Raw genomic sequence first — 20,153 nt, forward strand, 5'->3', positions numbered from 1 at the left:
CAGAGGAGGAGTTAAAAGCCTCCATCAACACCCAAACCCCCAAAACCTGCTTGCTTTAGCCTCAGCCCACACTGTATCCAGTCATGCCCAGAGTTATCTGTGTCTCCTGCAACTCTTCACAAGTGTTCTAGCAGGTGTGCATCAATGTGTATTGTCAGGTTGGAGAGATGGCTTAGTGGTTAAGGTGCTTTCTGGGAAAGCCAAAGGACTCAGGTTCGATTCCCCAGTACCCACATAAAACCAGATGCACAAGGTACCACATGTGTATGGAGTTCATTTGCAGTAGCTGGAGGCCCTGGCATGCCCATTCTCTCTCTCTCTCTCTTTCTATATACATACATATGTACCTGCCTCTTTCTCTCAAACAAATAAATGTAAAGTGTATTGTCAAGCACAGCAAGAAGCAAGCAAGCATCGGAGCTGCTTGGTGTGGCTGAGAGGGTTCTGTGGTATGTTTATGGTGCCCTCTAGAGGTGGAAAAGCTCCACTGAGTCCCACAAAGGTAGGCTGGGGTGGGAAGCAGGTGTATCTTCTATGACATGCTCTTCCCAGGTTTGTAAGCTTTTTCAGAAGTAAGGGAAAAGATCCTACAGGAAGGAACCCAGTTTTGAAGCCCCACCAGTGAGCTGTCCCCCAGAACTCTTTCCATCTCGGCCACCCAGGAAAATGGATGTGGCAGTCAAAGATGGCCAAGGCACTGTTTTCATCCTACAATGAACCTGTTGTGGAGACCTTTCCAAAGAGCCCGGCCTATAGTAAATCCCTGGAAGGCCAATCCCTTCACCACTGATTTAATGCTAGGAGCTCATGACGTTCATCAAACCTGACAGCATTTTGGTAAACGGCAGGTCTGTTGATTAGGCTGCTGTCCACCCAAGTATTACAAGGCTAAGGAAGTCATAAATCTTAATCCACTGATGGCGGCACAAAGATCTAAGGCTCGGACGTGGTGAGGGAAGGACAGTTAGGACAGGTGCCCATATATCACCAGCACATGCTCCCCACAGCAAAGGAGACAGCAGGGAGCCGACCACCCACCATCACTGATGGCCTCTACAGCCCCCAGACCTAAAAGGTTTGGGAAGTGCTCACAGAAAGGACAGGGGTTTAGCATCCATCTGTAGCCAGCTTGGATGGACCTGTGGCCTCCTGGCTAGGTGAACCTGGTCTGTATACCTGGGACAGCCTTTTCCACTGTAGCTCTGCCCACAAGTACTGCCCAATTTGGGCTGGCCACGGCCTAAGGAAGGGACATGAACTCCACTGGAAGAGGAGGATGTGTTGGGCTGGGTCAGTGGACAGAGTGGGTGGCCTGAGAGGGTTTGGGAAAGAAGTGAGGAAACCCAGCCAGGTATGCAGAGCAGAAAGCAGATGAGGTAGGTGCACAGGGTACTGCTGTTAACACAGCTGGGACTGCAATGAGATCAGTGTCCCTGCTGACCTGGCCATGGCCACAGGACTAGGACAGGAGTTGGTGGCTCCTGCCCTGTCACTGTAATTCCTAATGGCTCAGGGCCTGGGGGAAATTGCAACCAACCAACCAGGTGGCCTCTATTAGGTAAGAAAGCAGATGTGAGGTAGGTGAGATGAATAACTGCTGTTTCTGGGCTAAGTACCACTGTGATGGTGACAGACTCTTCAACTATATCCTACACAGACTGGACCACAGGGCAGGGGTCTTGGTATCCCTGAGGCTATATCCCCACTTCCCCAACTGTCCTGGGCAGCAGCTCTCCTGGCAGGCCAGAGCTGTGTGGGCCTGGCTCAGAGCCCATCAACATGCCAGGCCCAGGACTATGCATGGCACCACTCCAAGCCTAGGTCCTTCCTGCTGAAGCAGCCATGGAAGTCTCTAATGTTGGGCACCAAGTGACCCCTGACTGATGGAGTACAGAGGACAATTACAGCCCACATGGCTTCGGGAATCCACAAAATTAGCCATGATTAGGCCTTGTGAAGTGGGGAGCCACAGGAGAGATGGGGAGGGATGCTAATTAATCTTAGGCCAAGTCTTTTAAATTGCACAGGCTCTGGAGCTAGTCATTAAGTCACACAGTCTAAGACACAAATATGGATCCTGATAATAGGAGGCACTCAAAACAAGCAGAAGAGCCTTCTGGGGTAAGGCCTAGAGAAAGGCCTCATTAAGGAGAAATTAACATTCATTGCTGGGGACAGAAGCCTGACCCCAGGCTGGTGCCCTGTGAGCCTGTTTTTCAGCCCCAGCTAAGGCAGGAAACTTTTCTGATAAACCCAGGCCTGAGGATGCTCTTTAGTGGAGATATGAAGACCAATAGGTCTGTAGTGGCAGGCCCAGTTCAAACATATTTTGTTTTCTTTTGTTTTTGTTTTTCAAGATAGGGTCTCACTCTAGTCCAGGTTGACCTGGAATTCACTATGTAGTCTCAGGGTGGCCTTGAACTCATAGCGATCCTACAACCGGCCCAGTTCAAATACCAACCCAGGCCAGGCAAGGTGGTACACCCCTTTAATCCCATCACTCGGGAGGCAGAGGTAGGAGGATCGCCATGAGTCCACTCTGAGACTGCACAGTGAATTCCAGGTCAGCCTGGGCTAGAGAGGGAGACCCTTCCTCAAAAAAACAAAGAAATTAAAAAAAAAAACAAAAAAAAAAAAACAGCCCGAGCAAGTGCTCTTGCTTTGGGGCCTTGATTTCTACAGCAGCACCACGAGGGCACTTGCAGACTGACAAAGGTGCTGTGGAGACAGGCTCGGCCTTTAGCATGCAAAAGCATTTGCTGCAGGCCCATGCTTTGTGGCCTAGTAGCAATTTCCATGCACACAAGATGAGCCATAATGGTGATGACAGCCCCTGCCTAACATGCCCCAGGTTGGAATCCCTTGGTGGAGCCTAAGCACTTGTGTTCCAAACCTTCCTGAGGAAATTCAAGGGAGTAGGAGGTTCAGTCCTTGCCCAGACCGGCTGACCCATGTGAATAAACAGAATCAAGCATAGCACACGCATGAGACTGGGTGCCACACAGCTACACTAGCTCCAAGAAAAGCTAGCAAGGGGGCAGTGGCAAGGCCTGCATGACCCAAGAATGTGGAACACACAACAAACACTAAATCTCCTGTCACTTCTTAGTCATGACCTTGGAAAGCTCCCTGAGCTCTCTGAGCATCTGTCTCCTCTCCTCTGCTCTCCACAAGAGAATTGCATTGGAACCCATGCTGTCGGTGTGCTATGAGGACAAAGGAGAGGGATCATGTGTCAGCTCAGGTCATGCTGGTACTCAGTGCTCAGAAATACAGGCTGCAACCCTAGCAGCAATCCAACAGGCAGGGCAGGGCCTTGTTCCACTCTATCTCTGGAGTCTGAGACCACTTCTGTCACATAGTTAAGTATTTAATAAAAAGCAACTAGATGAATTAGTGCTCGGAAAAGAGTGTGTGTCTGTGTGTCCTGCACTCTCTAGCGGGGCTATGGAGACCCAGTCAGGGGGAGGACTATGTAACAGAAGCCAGTCCCACACAGAAAGAGAACCCTCCAGTGCCCAGCACAGACACCCAAACCCATGACAGTGTTCAGAGCTTTATTCTCTTCTGTTCCCACAACAGTCCTTTCCCCCGTTCTAACACACGCGCTGGAGTCACTGCCCTGACTCTGACCTGGTGCCATCCTCGGCGCGGGATTTTGCTAGGCGCTGTCCGCGAAGTGCGTCTTAAGGCTTCTTCAGCTTCTCGAAACAGGGCTCTTCGTCCACAATCTGTAGCAGAAACAGGAAGGGGCTGGTGAAGCAAGGATGACACTGACAGCTATTCTGAAGGCTACATATGAGATGCGGATCAGTGCCACTGTCTAGGCACAGGAGGGAAGTCCTAAGTGTGGCTTGTTGCAGCACACATGAGAAAGAAGGCACCAGGAGGAAGGGATAAGGCACAGCACATGCATATGCCGTGGAATGACATGGACAGCTACATCAGGCAGCTGTATACACAAAAAAGGAATTTCTAAGATACACATGTAAGGCACAGAGAATCTCACACAATAGGCCATCATTTGTGTAAAGGTGGGTGGGTGGAGGCTTATTTGCTGAATGAATGAATATTCTGCTGGAGTCCCAAGTTCAGACCACCCCGTCACCTCTCCTTCCTAACCCTCCCAGGTAGCAGCATGGCTACAGCGAAAGCTAGGAGAGCCATGCATTTCTTTCTGTGCCTTGGGGGCTAGGTGGCTCATGGCAAATGGTGCTAGCCTACAGTGGCTCTCATTTGGGAACATTTAGGGATATACCTTTGTCCTCTTGCCCCTTTGCTGCTTTTCTGTGAGTAATCGTCTGGGAGCTTAGACGGCTCAGAATAATAGCAACCAGTCTAAGGCGGGCCAGATGTATTACGCTGTTCAGGTGACTTCATCTTCCCATTAAGCCTGTAGGTGGGCATGATTATTCTACTTTACAGAAACCAGGAATCTAAGGGCCAGAGATCTCAAAGCTGAAGAGTGTCAGAGCAGAGTCCATTCACGGCCACCTCTGTCCTATTATAAATCCTCCTCCTGTAACTCAGGAGCACACGGGCCTCTCAGATAAAGCATCTTGTCTTCAAGGGCACTCTAGCACCCTGAGAAAGGCCACCCTTGCAAAGCCATTTTATTTTATTTATTTATTTCTTTGTTTGTTTTTCAAGGTAGAGTCTTGCTGTAGCCCAGGCTGACCTGGAATTCACTATGTATTCTCAGAGTGGCCTTGAACTCACAGCAATCTTCCTACCTTTGCCTCCACGTGCTGGGATTAAAGGTGTGCACCACCATGGGGGCTTTTGCTAAGCCATTTTAAAGAAGAGCAGAGATAAAGCAGCTTCCCCAGAGTAACTCCACATGTCCTTCCCAAATCACTTTGAGTGTAGTGACTGGGCAGACCAGGCAGGAGTTTATCTCACTTACAGGTGTCCTGGGCTCTTCTCAGAGGACATATGAAGTTTGCAGGGGATGGAGTAACTAAATGCAGAAATAAGCAGTGGAATTAACTAACTGTTTCAGAGGGGTTAGGTACTAAAGCTAAGACATACAAGTGAATATCTGGTGAGTATAACAAGTTATATCAAAATTACTGAGACTTGAGTTCCAGGCAATATAAGAGCTCTAGCTGCCTCTGGTTTGGAAAAGAGCAGGCCAGGACCAGTTTTAAAAGAAATAATAAACAATTTCTTAAGCTGGGAATGTAGCTCAGTGATGGGAGTATTTGCTTAGTATGTATGAGAACCCAACACCTTAAATTCTTTTTCTTCATTTTGTTCTGATCTCTTTCTGGCCGAAAGGGTATAGTTTGTTTACCTGCTGTTAAGTTCATATGTACAAGAACTATTTCCATAGTCCTTTATTTACTTGCTTGCTTTGCAGTGCTAGGGATTTGAACCCAGGGCTCTGTGCATGCTAGGCAAGAGCATACCACTAAGCTATACCTTACACCTTTAACTCAACTAACAGAGCTGCTGCCTGGCCTGGAAGGGTCTGCACTCACTGGGCATCCCCTCTGCCTGTGAAGCACTTCTGGAGAAGTCTGCATGAACAGCTTTCCGTGGGGATGTCTTCAGCTCTGAATTGGCCCCATTGACATAGACGGAGAACCCTTGCTCCAAATGCTCCAGTCTCAATTGCAAAGGATCCTTGGCCTTCAGATGCTTTAATATCCTAGAAGAGAAACAATTGATTTCTTGGGTCACAGGAGTGTCTGAGGCACCATGGTCCCCAAGCCAGCAATGAACATTTTGGCAAGGTGGTAATAGTGAAGTGTCTCTACCACAGGCCAAGTGGCATGTGCCCAAACAACCTGTACAAGGCCCATTACAGTCAGAGAAGCATGAGAGGAGACAGTGTGGGCCCATGAGGGGAAGTTTGTGACATCATTCTGAGGTTCAAAAGCCAGTTAGCAGAAATGAACACATGCATTTCCTGCCTTGTGGTAGCTGAGGCAGAAAGAGGCTCATGTGTAGCTCTGTTACCTGGATTTTCTGAGATGAACCCAAGTTCATGCAGTTTTCCTTTGTGTGAACAGCTTTACTTTGATACGTAACAAAAAGTGATTTAGGCCTATTGCTTTGTAGGTGAGATTTCCTGTAACCCACCTCAAAGGAGGAAGAAGCATTCTGTGTCAGACAGGGCACACTCGTGCTCTGCTTTGCTGAACAGATGTGTTCTCATTCTTCATGTCCCACGTGCCTCCTCTTATGCATATTCCAGTCATTAAAGTATAACAGTATAGGGCTGGTGCAACATTAACAATGTGACTGTCATATACCACACGACTATGGACAACTCTAGGTTAGTTTTATTTTATTTTTGGAAAAACAATTAATAAGCATTTATTTGACACAGGTGTTTTTATATTCATTAAATATGATTTAATAAAAAAGCTGCTTGGTTCTCATTTTTTAACTTCTATATCCCCCAGTTGTTTTTTTTTTAATTTTTATTAAGTAGAAACTTTGTATGGATACATCATGTGTTGGTACCATCATTTCCTTCCCCCCTGCCCCCAGTCCACTGAGGGTCCTCCTCAGTGGAACTGCTAAATTCACAGTTATTTTTAATATTTATGGTTGATGGCCCATCCCTACAGCACTCGGGACCAGGGGGTATGGCAGGAACGAAGAAGGCAACAGCCACAAGATGGCCAGGGTCCAGCTCACCTCAAAACATCTTACAAATAAAACACTTTGTAGATAGAATATATATGTGTGTGTATCTATGGTTACAAATGGTAGTTAGAACCTGTCTTTCTAAATGCACCTGTGTACTGAGAACAGAATTAAAACCGCACTGAGACACCCAAAGTTCAGGATGCTCTTCTGCCAGGTAGAAAGGGCACCCAGCAGAGCACACAGGGACAGAAGGCCTCCCCTTCTAGGGTCTTTCTTCATAAGCACTGTGCAGAAAGGGAGAACCCTGGACCCCAGGAGTAGGTTAGCTTTGGCTAAAGTCCAACATCACATGGAGCTTTGTCCTTGATGCACTCCTGATAGAACATCACCACAAACAGTGCGTGCAGTGACACATAGCCCCCTCCAGAGCTGTAACTACAGGATGCCACATTCTACTATTGTGCACCCCATGTTAATTAGATTTACCTACCTACAAGTAGCCTTCCTCCTCAGAAATTAATCCTCCTCAGGCAAATAACAAATTAAAAAAATTTAAATAGTATTAAATAAAAGGTGAGTACAAGCCAGGCGTGGTGGTACATGCCTTTAATCCCAGCACTTGGGAGGCAGAGGTAGGAGGATTGCTGTGAGTTCAAGGCCATCTGAGACTAAAAATTCCAGGTCAGCATGGGCCACAGTGAGACCCTACCTCGAAAGGTGAGCACAACGTGCCAAACTTAATTTTGATTAATATGCACCCAATTCCATTATTTGGGGTCATTATGTTCCAGAAGCCACAGCGAATGAGTGATACTGAGCTCACAGAGGGAAACAGGGTTCAGTGTCTGACAAGATCTGGTCTCAGTGCTTCATCAGGTCCTCCATAACCTGGCTTCATGTGCTTCTGTTTAAAGACATGTTAGTGCTTGGCATGTTGGTTCATGCCTGTAAATCTCAGAAGCTAGGAAACTGAGAGGCAAATTCCCATGAGTTTGAGGCAACCTAGGCCACAGTCTGAGTTGCAGGCCAACGTAGGCTATAGAATGAGATGAGACCCTCTCTCAAAAATAGACAAGAAGGGCTGGAGAGATGGCTTAGCGGTTAAGCGCTTGCCTGTGAAGCCTAAGGACCCCAGTTCAAGGCTCGGTTCCCCAGGTCCCACGTTAGCCAGATGCACAAGGGGGCGTACGCGTCTGGAGTTCGTTTGCAGAGGCTGGAAGCCCTGGCGCGCCCATTCTCTCTCTCTCTCCCTTTATCTGTCTTTCTCTCTGTGTCTGTTGCTCTCAAATAAATAAAAAATTTTAAAAAAATAGACAAGAAGGCAAAGACACTTCATTACACATTCAGTCCAGTGTGCTAAGGCTCAGGCCTGGCCCATGTTTGTCCAATAATTTGCTCCAGGAGGTATCAGGGCCCTTCTCTCGGGAACACTGTACAGCCTCTGGCCAGCTGAAACATAAAGTCACCAACAAAATCACAGAATTGGCAAGTGTGGTGCTGAATGTCCTGCAAGTAGGACACTTGATAGCAATAGGACAGAAATAAGAAGGCCAGGGGCTGAAGAGATGGCTTAGTGGTTGAAGTGCTTGCCTGCAAAGCCAAAGGACCTAGGTTTGATTCCCCAAGACCCACATAAACCAGATGCACAAGGTGGAACATGTGTCTGGAGTTCATTTGCAGTGGTTGGAGGACCTGGTGTACCCATTTTCTAATAGCCTCTTTCTTTCTCTCTCCCTTTCTTTCTTTCTTTCCTTCCTTCCTTCTTTCTTTCCTCCCTCCCTTCCTTCTTTCTTTCTTTCTTTTCTCCCTCCCTCCCTTCCTTCCTTCTCTTTCTCTCTCAAATAAATAAATAAAAATTAAAAAAATAAGGCAGTCAGGAGTTGCCTTGGTCATGTATGAGGCAACTAAAACATTTCTGGCTCTGGACATGTGTAGGAGGCCATAGAGTATGAGGTCTAACAAAGGTTAATGAGGAGCAAAGTCACAGACACAGAATCTGAGAACAGCAAGGATCCACTGAAGCACACAGAGGATAAGCAACTTGCCAAAGGCCACCTGGCTGGTATGTGGCTGGGCTGAGATGCAGACTTAGGCACTGTATTCCAGAGTCAACACTAAAACACAGCCAACTCCTGAAGCCAGCAGGGCAATGGTAACTGGCAAACTGAGGCATGCCTGCTGACTCACAGAACCGCTTGGAGCAAACAGCTAAATACAGTGCTATAGATGTGGCCTTTGCCCACAAAGCACATCCCAGCAAATAATTCCCAAACCCTGAGAAAGTAGAAGGTCAATGTTCAGATACAACAAAACCCTGAGTGAAGCAAACACTGGATGTGCGGGGAGTGGAAGCCAGGATGTTATGCACAGCAGTAAGCATATAGGCTCGCAGCACACGCTTGTGATGTCATTGTGGGTGGGGGGGCATCAAAAAAAGCAAAACAAACACAGTACATGGGGAGGGTAGGGAGGTTAAATGGTCTATGCATGAGGATACCATAATGAAACCCAGTATATTATATGGCAACCTAAAAAATATTAATTTGTATAGGTACATATGTGGTAAGCACAAAGTTAGGGGGGAAAGGAGGTCTGTGGGTTCAGAAAGGAAGGTGATAAATGAAAAAGACATCAGTTGTGGGGGAAGGGGGTGGCATTCTGGGGGATTTCTTTGTTTACTTTTTGAGCATTTCTTCAGCAGTTGATGAATCCATCTTTTCAACAATCATGAGAGGAACATTTATTACAGACTGCTTATCTCTTGCCAGCCCAGGAAGCCTGCGAGATGCCTGATTGTTTGTTGGGCAACAACAGAAAACAGAAGGATAACACAAGTTTCTAAGAGACAATTTCCAAACATGGCAACCGTCGTGCTCCTGGGAGCAGAAAAGAATGCTTCCCACACCAATACAGGCAGTCCATGGGGGAAATGTGGCCCCTAGAGAAGGCTGGGAAATCTGACCTGCCAGGTGGAGAGGCTGCCTTGATTTCTCTCCTAGTGACTGCTCTGTGACTCAGTGACATAGTTGTGGGGTCCCCGGGCCTGAGATCTGGAGCTGGCATGGCATGAAGGCCCCTCCTTACACAGGATGACTTATGAAAGGGGGGATTTATGAAACTGATGAATTAGGAGATAATTATTCAGACTGTGGAAGGAATGGCTGATGAAACTGTAGCCAACTGCTTCAGTGGCATTCAGGAGGCATTTGTAGACAAAGCCTTTCTTGAATGAATAAAAAGTTGTCCAGGGTGTATGGATGTAAATAAGCCCCATTTAGTTCTGGCCCACATGCTGCCCTGCCACTGCTCTTCCCTTGCAAGGTTTATTTTATGGTGACACACAGATCACCAGGGATATCAAACTGGATTTATCTGTTTCTCCCTCCTCAGCTAAACCTGAGTGGTGGGCACAGACACTGTCCTGCTGGCTACGGGCTGTATGAAGGACATGAACTGTGAAGCACACCTTCATGCCTTGGTCTAGCACAAGCAAGTCCAAGGAACTCAAGGGCAGGCAAGGACATGGATAAATCCCCTGATACTCACTGTGCCATTGAATCATGCACCTCCCAGACCTCACTTCTACTGTATTCTACACTGACCTTGGAGAGAGCTTCTGCATTATGAGTGAAGAGCACAGGGAGACACAGGAGTGACATGGCTGAGCTGGGTTTGCTTGGGAGGCACATTCCTCCTCATGGACCACCAAAAGTAGGGACTGGAGGTAAGGAGGACTGAGAGAGTATGAAGGGCAAGTGTGTTGGCTGCTAATGGGACAAAGGCATCAGGGTGACAGGAGGTATGATTGAAATCTCTCTGGAGGCATCTAAACTGTGCAGTTGTGGGGACTATTGTCTAGCTCCATGCTTCCTCCAGTCTTAGTTATCTCAAGGTTTAACTGAGGGTCTTCTAAAGGGTCACCATCCAAGGTCTCTGAATGCTGAAAGAGGAAGGCCAGTGAATACAGACATGACTGGTGGGCTGACTATGTGACTTCAAGCAGCTCACATCATCCTTCAGTGGTCCCAGGGTCTTGGTCCTTCTTGCAGCTGGTTTTATAGGCAAGCTTGCCCAGAAACCGAGGGCCTGCCCCACCTAAACTATTTGCTCCAACTCCAGACACCCCTCATAGAAAGGCTGAGTAAGATTTCAGAGAGGATGAGGGATGCCTATTGGGGTCTCTTGCTCAGCTTAAGGGATGGGGTGAGGGGAGGATACCAAAGACTGCCATTCCTCCTCAGACTCTGGTGGTCAACAGGGTTTTCTGTGCCCTCTAGATGTTGCCACAGAAGAGCATCTGCTCATACCATGTAAGGCACAGAGCACAGCCCTGGCCACTGTACTACTGCCCCAGCTTGTGTGACTTGAGCAGGTCCCTCCCCTAAGAAAGGAGACCTCTTCTGTGAAAGGAGACTAGGAATGCCTACAGTGCCTAGGCCAGGCTTTTGAGGGGTCAGAACAGTCCCAAGACTCACCCAGAGGTGGTCACTAAAGCTGGATGTCTCTTTCCTTCTATGTGCTTGGCTCCTCTTGGGACAGCAGGTCCACCTCTTCTGGGAGTATGTTTCCTGTAAGTTTCCCTCCAGTGACCTTTCTCAAGGACCAAAAGGTAATACAGTTCCAGAGTTTTGGCTCTGGTGAAAGCAGTGCCCACCCTGCTCCCACAGTGCAGCACCTCTCCAGATGCAGACTCATCTTTTCAGTCAGTCCTCATTACTCAGCCTTTGATCACAACTGCTTGTTCTGGCTCAAATTTGGTCCAGTGTGATTACATTTTGTGTGAGTGAGGCTAAGTGGCCAGAATCCCTGAGTGCTGAGATGAGCTGCAGCACATGATAGTGGGAGGGACTTCTCCAGAGTGAGGGCTTGGTGGACTCTCCCCTTTTTGGACACATCTAGTGTTCTTTTGGGAACAGCACCTCTCTCTCAAAAATTCCATGTGGCTTGGGCAAGACAAACTCCATCATCCAATTTAACAATTTCACCAAATACAGAACTAGTGGTTGGGCATGCGATTACAAGCCAGGCTAAATGGACCTTTCCTCAGCATTTGTGTTGGAGGCATTCTTTTCTTCCCTTGGAGGTTTCCCTGGGGCTTCCACTGGCTGTGTTAGACATTGTGATGGAAGCCTTGCCTAAGAATGACTCCCAAATGGACAAGCAGAGAGGAGAGAGTGATTCTGATGATATTATTTAAGTACCTGGATCTAGCTATGCCTGGAGTCAGTTACCATGTTGCTGTTGCTGTTTGTGCAGTGCCAAGGATGGAAACCAGGCCAACTACATGCTGGGCAAGTGTTCTGCCACTCAGCCACACTATCAGTCCCTATGCTTGATTTCTTAATTTCATGAGATAATAGTGTTTATGCCCATTTAACTTTGGGTTTCTAGTCCTTACAATCACATTAAATATCTGAATAGTTGCTACCTCTACAGTCTATGTCTTCCTCATTGCAGTTTTTCCCTCTGTCCTAAGAATACTTACAGGCATAGAAGGCGCTGATGAACACATGTAAGAATACTGTCACCCAGCCTCTGCGGGTTCTGTGTTCTGTGTTCTGGCAGATCTTGGCTAAGAACAACCCCACATCGTGACTGCACACTTTTCTCAGGGTCCAAGCCACCCAGCTAAGCAGCCTGGGTTTCCTCCTCTCCTGAGTCCCAAGCCATCCTCAGGGACTACTTCCCTATCATCATCTAGTCATACAACTAGGCTTCCAAGTGAATTATAGTCATGCCTCACAAAGTCTCTTGTCAGTACACAGAGAGCCACTGGTAACCCTGGAAGCTTTTCCTCCCCTTGATCATGTATGACAACATCAAACAAAATGTATATCAAAGCCAGGCATGGTGGTGCATACTTTTAATCACAGCTGACAAAGGTAAGAGGATCGCTGCCATGAGTTTGAGGCCAGCCTGGAAGAACAGTTAGTTCCAGGTCAGCCTGGAGCAAGACCCTACAAAATATAAATAAAGTACAGTCCAGTTCCAGGTTCACTGCACTAGGCGCCAGCTTCCTTATCTGCCAAATGGGTGCAATCACTCTACCTGCCTGGGTAGGTGAGCTGCAGACAAAATAACATAGTGGGATGTGGCACATGGCATGTGGCTGGAATTCTATAAAAGGTGCTTCAGAGGCCCAACTCAACCACAGCTCATTCCCCTTCTTCCAAAATCCCCCTTTCAGGGTTTTCTTTTTTCCCTTCAGCTCCACCGGAACAATTCCCTTTCAGTAACAAACCCCTCACCTCCACTGTTTTACAGCAAGTTTGATATACTTTTAATTGTCTTTGTGCTATAACCCTATGAGATTCTCATATGTGCTATCAGCCAGCACCTCGCTGATCACACTTATTGATCCCTGATTAATGAGAAACAATTTTCTCAGAAGGAGCTACGACATTCTCCCCAGAGGAGCCGCATGGAGATGGTTAAACAATCACCCAGGTGCGGCTGCATCACCCAGCCTGCCAGAAACTGAACAAACACCTCCCACTCCCTGGCATCCATGAAGACAAACGCTGTGGTAGTCTTGTCAGTTGTCTGTGCTCCCTCAGCATGGAGGGAGCTAAGCCCTGAATGGATGGGCACAGAGGACCAGTACTTCCAGCTAGTCCTGAGGAGTTTCTCCAACAGTCTTCTACCAAAGCAGTACTGCTACCTCACTGGGTGCACTTAGAAATGTTGGTGTGGCCGGGTGTGGTGGCACACGCCTTTAATCCCAGCACTCTGGAGGCAGAGGTAGGAGGATCGCCATGAGTTCAAGGCCACCCTGAGACTACATAGTTAATTCCAGGTCAGCCTGGACCAGAGTGAGACCCTACCTTGAAAAACAAAAAAAAAAAAAAAAAAAAAAAAAAAAAGAAATGTGGGTGTGGCTTGTTGGCATAGATAAAGAGAACATAATGGAATTATTCTATAATGGAGCCAATGGGCAGGGGTGAAAAGCTACAATGCATAGAGATATCCTACATATACCCCCAACACCTCCCAGGCTTCCTCTGACAAACCCATGGAGTCCAGTCAGACAAGGGTTAAATAACAGAGTGGCACTCTTCCCTTGGCTGCAAGACCACTCCTGCAAGACAGAGGCCCAAATTAGTGCCATTACTGCTTCCTCGCTCCAGGCAGATGTTTGGTGGGTGTGAAAAATTCTTCCATTTGGCTTGTTCTTTAAGTTGAATTCATTAGATCCAAGCTTCTCTGCTAACTTGGACTTACTCCCGCCCCAACCAAACAACCTGGGGCAGTGTGGCCAAGAGAGTTCTAGCCGCCCCTGCACTGCTGAGCCAGTTTCTCTCAAGGCCTCTCCCCTGTATCATGCCAGGCTCTGAGTTTGCAAATGCAGCTTACTGCAAGGCCTGGGCCTGAAAACAAACCACAATGAACTGGAAATGAACTTGCTTAGCCTTACAGAAGAAGGGAGGCCTTAAGGCCTCTTTCAGATCATACTAAGCTGCTCTGAACTGTTGTGAGCTTTTGCCAGAACCAGCATCAGCCACACCTTAACTTAAATGACACACAGCAACTTCAAACACACTGTAAACCAACTCCCCAACCATGATCACAGCCCCACGCACATCAGGCTTATCAAGCAGTGACTTGTACAGGCCTGCCACATTCTTTCTTGGCCCCCCACCTCCTCCTGAGCAGAGGCTGAAGGCAAGAGGCAGAACTTACTCAGCCAACAGTTTGCTATAGAATTAAAAGATATCATCAAAGCAGTAAATGTTGACATGGGAGCTGTGAGGGCTGATAATATATTCTCAGCCTCTGTGCAGAGGGGCCTCTACACCCCATTCCTAGGTGAGACAAGGTGTGCTGTTAAAACACTGTTAACAGATCTTTAGCCAAGAACAAGGGCTGCCATTGGGTGGCTTCATCTTACCTGTTTCTCTGCTGAAGCAATATTAAATATTCATCATGTTTCTCATCAAAGTCTGTCACCATGTCCTTAGTGTAACCCTGAAAGGAAGAAACAGCGGTGTGATAACAGAATGCAAGTACACCTTAACTGAAGCCAGGTACCACACAGAGGGCACAAGGTGTGGGGAGTCCCCTGGGCTGGAAAGCCAATCTTGACGAAGGCCCAGCTCCCTGGATGCGTCACTGTGGTGACCCAGAGCCCCAGGGATCATCTGGTAGCCCTATAGGTAGGTCTCAAGTGCGCAGACCTGTAATAATCTATGAAAGAAGTTTGGTTCTTGTGCCTCAATACTGTTTCATATACCTTTGCCCTAGGAAGTTCAGGGTACTGCTGAGACTTGGGCCTGTACAGTTTGTTTCTTCAGCATGCTCTAGTCCATTGTCTCTCAATATCAGACACCCCAAACCAGCTGGGGAAAAGGGAATCTCAAGTTTCTCATTGCAAGAAGAATTAATGTTGACTGTAAACATAAATACATGATCCCAAAAGCAAAGGCCCACAAATGGCACCTCTAGCTCCCAGCTGATGCTTGCAGACCACACTTGCAAAGCACTATACTAGGCAAGCACTCTATTACTGCCACATCTCAGGCCCCTAACACTCCAAATAACACTGGAGCTTCATGCTAGCTGACCTGCCAGTCAGGTGGTGAACAATAATAAAGTAAAAGGCTGATACTATAAAATTTTAAGAAAACTTAAAAACAAACTGACACTATTTCCCTGACTGCCTGAGCAGCCTAAAAAGATTCCTCTGCCTTCCCTGAAAATGAGCCCTGCCCCTCCCTGCATGAGGGAAAATCACAGGAGACCTCAGCCCTGGGAGAATTGCTTTGCAGGATCCCGACTATCGGGAGGAGTCTCCATCCCTCCCAGCATAACAACACACATATCTGTGAGCAGTTTATGTAGCTTTTCCATACACACTCTTCTCTTTTGATCTTCACAGCAGCTCTTGAAGTGGTTATTATTACCCTATTATATTACATATTATACAAGGAAACCCATCCATGCATCTTTCTGAACACTGTCTGACTTGATGGCAATTTACATAAGCATTTTGAAATATTAAAGTGACCACTGATACATTAAGGTATGGAATGAAACACTAGATTGCATTTTTCAGAAGAAATACAGACTTCAAAGAGATCTAAGTTTGTATCATGCTGCCATGGGCTTTTACTTCATGTCCCTCCTAGAAATATATCTGTTCTCCTCCACCAGGAAATGAATGTCATCAGAGAGACTTAGAGCAAGGTCACCTAGCCAGGCTCACTTCTCACAGCCCATTTCTCCATGTTGATGTGCACAACAACCATGCAGGGACTGTGATGACTGAGCATTCAAATTCAGGACTGGGAGGCCATCTCTAACCAGCTTCCAACTGATGCTTGCAGACTACAGTTGGAGCAAGACCCTATACCAACTAGCTCACCTTAGTCTCTACCTTCCAACATACCATGCAGTCCAACTGTCTCTGAACTTGAGTTCTGGAGTCCAGGCCTGACTCCAAGTATTAACACTGCCACTTAATTTCTCGTATGTTTCAGGGGTGATAAGAGAACTGGTCTGGCTGGCATGAAGTTGCTATGCTTTGAATATGGTTTCCCCCTCCTAAACTCATGTTGGAGGCTGAGGAGGTGGCTCAGTGAGTAAACTGCTTGCCATGCAAGCATGAGGACCTGAATTCAGATCCCTAGTGCCCATGTAAAAATGAAGGGCATGGTGGTGCAGGCCTACAATTCCAGCACAGGGAAGGTGGATGCACGGAATCCCCGGGTATGACTGGCTAGCTTAACTAGCTGAATTGATGAGCTCTATGTACATTGAGAGACCATGTCCCAAAGAATAAGGTGGAAAACAACTGAGGAAGACCCCCAACATCAACCTCTTGCCTCTAAACACATATACACACATGCACACACATGTAAAGGCATTCTAACTGAAATATTAGCAGTTTACTTTACTTATACAATAAATAATACTGTGTTTTAAGAAACCTCATGTTAGGACTTGTATTGAGAGGTGGTGGAACATTATGAGGTATGTAGTCCACAAGGGTTCTACCTTCATGAAGGGAATAATGTCACACTTGAGGGGCTGGGAGAGGATGAGCTGTCGGAGATCTCAGTCTCATGAGCCTGGATAAGCATTATGAGAGGGGACTTCTACAAAGTGGGGACACGCCTTGTGTTTCTTCTTGCTGCCCACATGCTTGCATGCTCTTCTCACTTCCATACCACTAAGATGTTCCTTGCTTGAAGTTGCCCTTGTACCCTTGGACTTCCCAGCTTCCAGAACCAACCATAAGCCACATTTGTTTTTCTTTATTTTATTTTTTTATTTGAGAGGGGGGCATGCCAGGACTTCCAACCACTGCAAATAAACTCCAGATGTATGCGCCACCTTGTGAATCTGGCTTACATGGATCCTGGAGAATTGAACCTAGGTCTTTTGGCTTTGGAGGCAAGCACCTTAACCACTAAGCCATCTCTCCAGCCCCGCTTTTCTTTATAAATTACCCAATCTTAGGTACTGTGTTACAGCAACAGAAGAGATTAGACACCATTAAATGTACACTGAATGCAATAACTGTGAAAAGGATTTAGCAGAGCAAACTTCTCACTGATCATTGGCTATGTGATAACTGCTGAATGCCAGATTAAAATTGCACCATCCTAGCTGGGCATGGTGGTGCATGCCTTTAATCTCAGCACTTCAGGGGCAGAGGTAGGAGGATCACTATGAATTCGAGGCCACCCTGAAACTACATAGTAATTTCCAGGTCAGCCTGGACTAGAGTGAGACCCTACCTCAAAAAAACAAAAACAAAAATAAAAATAAAAAAATATAAAATATATAAAATTGCACCATCCAAATACATCACTCGTAAGTACTCCTTTAACCATTCTCCTCCCCTTTCCCAGAAATCTAGACCACCTCCCTCCTGCCCCACTAAAGGATCCTCTGTGGCCCAGCTTAGTTCCACAGTCTACATTCTTGCCGTTACTCCATTTGGAAAGCCTGCAATTACTATTAAATTACCCACAGCCCACTGGTAAATGGTAGGTTATTAAGGACCAAGTTATTTACATTTAACTACATCGACTGATCATTAATTACTGGGGATTTGGAGATGAAGGTGAGCCTCAGTTTCCTTGTCTGTGAAGTAGAGGTCTCAGTGAGGCTGGCCTCCCAGAGCTGTTCACTGGGATGAAAATGGAAGTGAATTCCTCAGTCAGATTATAATTCCTGAAGGCAGAACTGGGCCTTAGGAAGGACAGGCCTGGTAGCAGACCTGGAGTCCTGGCTTCCTTGCTGCATTGCTGAGCAGCTCTACATGGACAATGGCTAAGGCTGACCAAACATGCTCTGTGTGCCAGGCTGAACAGTACCACAACCCCTCTTCATGCCCAACTCGGTTAACCTTCACCATCACCCTGGTCACATCCCAGGTACAGCCTCTCACTGGTAGGGAACACTTCATTTTGCAGAAATTTTAGTTCCTTGGTTCTAGTGTGAAGACATGAATACGTAAGCCATCCAACCATGATAAGACCCCCGGAAGGGGCCAAGTTTATCCTCCCTGTTTCCTACCAACATTTGATGGGTGCTGGCCCCCATATGTACCCATTAGGTTTAACAACAGCTCTGCCCTGTGGATATGCTGACTGCAACTTCCCTGTGTGGGGGACTGCACTGCATAGGCCCTATTCATGGACAGTGCCATGTGAAGAGTGTGACTGGTGTCCACTGCTGTAGTGCCATGACAGGGGTGGGAGAACTGCACTGCAACCTGCCATACACCAGCCAGATCCCCGCAGTGGCTTCTGGAAACACCCATGCTAGTGGATGTATGGAGATTTTTCTGAGAAAAGAGTCCAAACCTTTCATTGACTCAAAGGCATCAAAGAGAGAAAATACTTACAATACAATGTATAAAATGTAATACCATGGGTCTGAGTGGGACCAGGAAGGACTCCAAGAACATGGCTAGCCCCTACACCTTGGAGACATATCCAAAGCCTCACTCTTTCTCACATTTCATCTCTTATCTATCATCTCCAGATGATAAGATGATAAGAGAGAATGTCAAGCCCTGTGCACAGAACTTCACATCTCCTATCTTGTATCCTTTGTGCCAACATGGATGCTCCAGAGCTTTGGAGGTCTTGTTTCTCTTAAGACAAGTACAGGATACCAATGCCACTGTTCTCATGGTTACTGGGTTACCAATGAACAGGTAGCTATAGAATGTGGATACTATGGATAAGAATGACTCACCCAAGCAGGAGGGTATGAGATCACATTATGTTACTCAGAACAGTGTGCAACTTAATACTTATTGCTAATTTCTGGAATTTTTCATTTACTATTTTTAGGCTGCAGTTGACTACAGATAACTGAAACCACAGAATGAGAACTCTCAGATAATGGGATGGGAGAGAATATATTCAAATCTGACTGCCTTTCCTCATCTCCTCTCTCACACTGGTCTAGGGACTTATTGGCCTCCTGCTCCCACCTTGGTCCATGCTGGCTGTTCCCTCTGCTGCAGTCAGGAGACCTGCTGAAAGGGAAGTGAAACATGTCATACCACTGCTCAGGACCAACCTGGGCACTTGTCCCTCTTAGAATGAAGAGTGAGTCCCCTGATCCCACAGTAGTCACCAAACTCTGCTCCCTGGGCCTGCCACTCTACTTCAACTCCAGGATATTCAACACCACTTCCTCCCACTTCAAAGCTTTCTACACACCATTCCTTCTGCTTGGAATATTCTTTTGCCAGTGTTCGGTCTCCTTACCTCCTTGTAGACTTGGCCACACACCCTATTTAACTTGCAAGCTGGACATACACACCATTCCTCATTAATGGCCTTGCCTCAATATCTCACTTCTTTATTTATTATGCTTTGTCTATTAGGATGACCCCATACAGAATGAAAAGTGAGAGAGCTATCTCTGGCTTATTCATTCATTGCCCACTTCAAACCCAAGAATAGTGTCTAGCATCCAGTGGGGTTGAGTGAATGAATTACTAGGAGGTACCTGAACTGGCTGTGAAATGTGAAAGTCACAGTGTTTCCTGGGCAACAAGGAAAGGCAAGGGCATTCAAAGCAGCAGGTCCAGCATGTACAAAGGTTTGGAAGCATGTACACACATGAAATACTCATAGACTGGCCAAAAGCTGGGTGTGCCTAGAGCAACGCAACTGTCTTCAGCACTTTCATCCCCAGTGTTGGCTCCAGAGAGGGTACAGAATTTCCTAAATGGTCATTTTATTAGTTCTCCCTGGGAGCCAGGGATGCAAGCTACAACAAAACCCACTAAGGGACTGGGGAAATGGCTGAGCAGTTAAGGCATTTGACTGCAAGACCTAACAACCTGGGCTCAATTCTCCAGTACCCACATAAAGCCAGATGCACAAAATGACATATGGAGCTTGTTTGCAGTGGCTAGAGGCCCTGGTGTGGCTCATTCTCATTCTTATTCTCATTCTCTCTCTCCCTCTCTCCCCCCTCTTTCTCCCCCACAATAGATATATAAATAGTTTTTTTCTTAAGTTACCAGGAAGCTGGGTGTGGTGGCGCATGCCTTTAATCCCAGCACTTGGGAGGCAGAG

At 46.8% G+C, this 20,153-nt stretch overlaps 1 protein-coding gene across 8 annotated transcripts in view; it reads right to left on the reverse strand.

Annotated features, from left to right (window-relative positions):
* The window catches only part of Katnip (katanin interacting protein), a 223,978-nt gene that overhangs the window by 139,611 nt on the left and 64,214 nt on the right, over positions 1–20,153 (reverse strand). For all 8 annotated transcript variants that reach the window (XM_045131100.1, XM_012951121.2, XM_045131101.1 and 5 more), the window contains exons 3-5: positions 14,492–14,568; positions 5,484–5,653; positions 3,634–3,731 (exon numbers count right to left, since the gene is read on the reverse strand). In XM_045131100.1, coding sequence (XP_044987035.1) covers positions 3,634–3,731; positions 5,484–5,653; positions 14,492–14,568 — 345 coding nt within the window. The remainder of the gene's footprint in view (positions 1–3,633; positions 3,732–5,483; positions 5,654–14,491; positions 14,569–20,153) is intronic.

This window comes from Jaculus jaculus, chromosome 12 (genome assembly GCF_020740685.1).
Source record: "Jaculus jaculus isolate mJacJac1 chromosome 12, mJacJac1.mat.Y.cur, whole genome shotgun sequence".
In the NCBI taxonomy this organism is placed as follows: Eukaryota; Metazoa; Chordata; class Mammalia; order Rodentia; family Dipodidae; genus Jaculus; species Jaculus jaculus.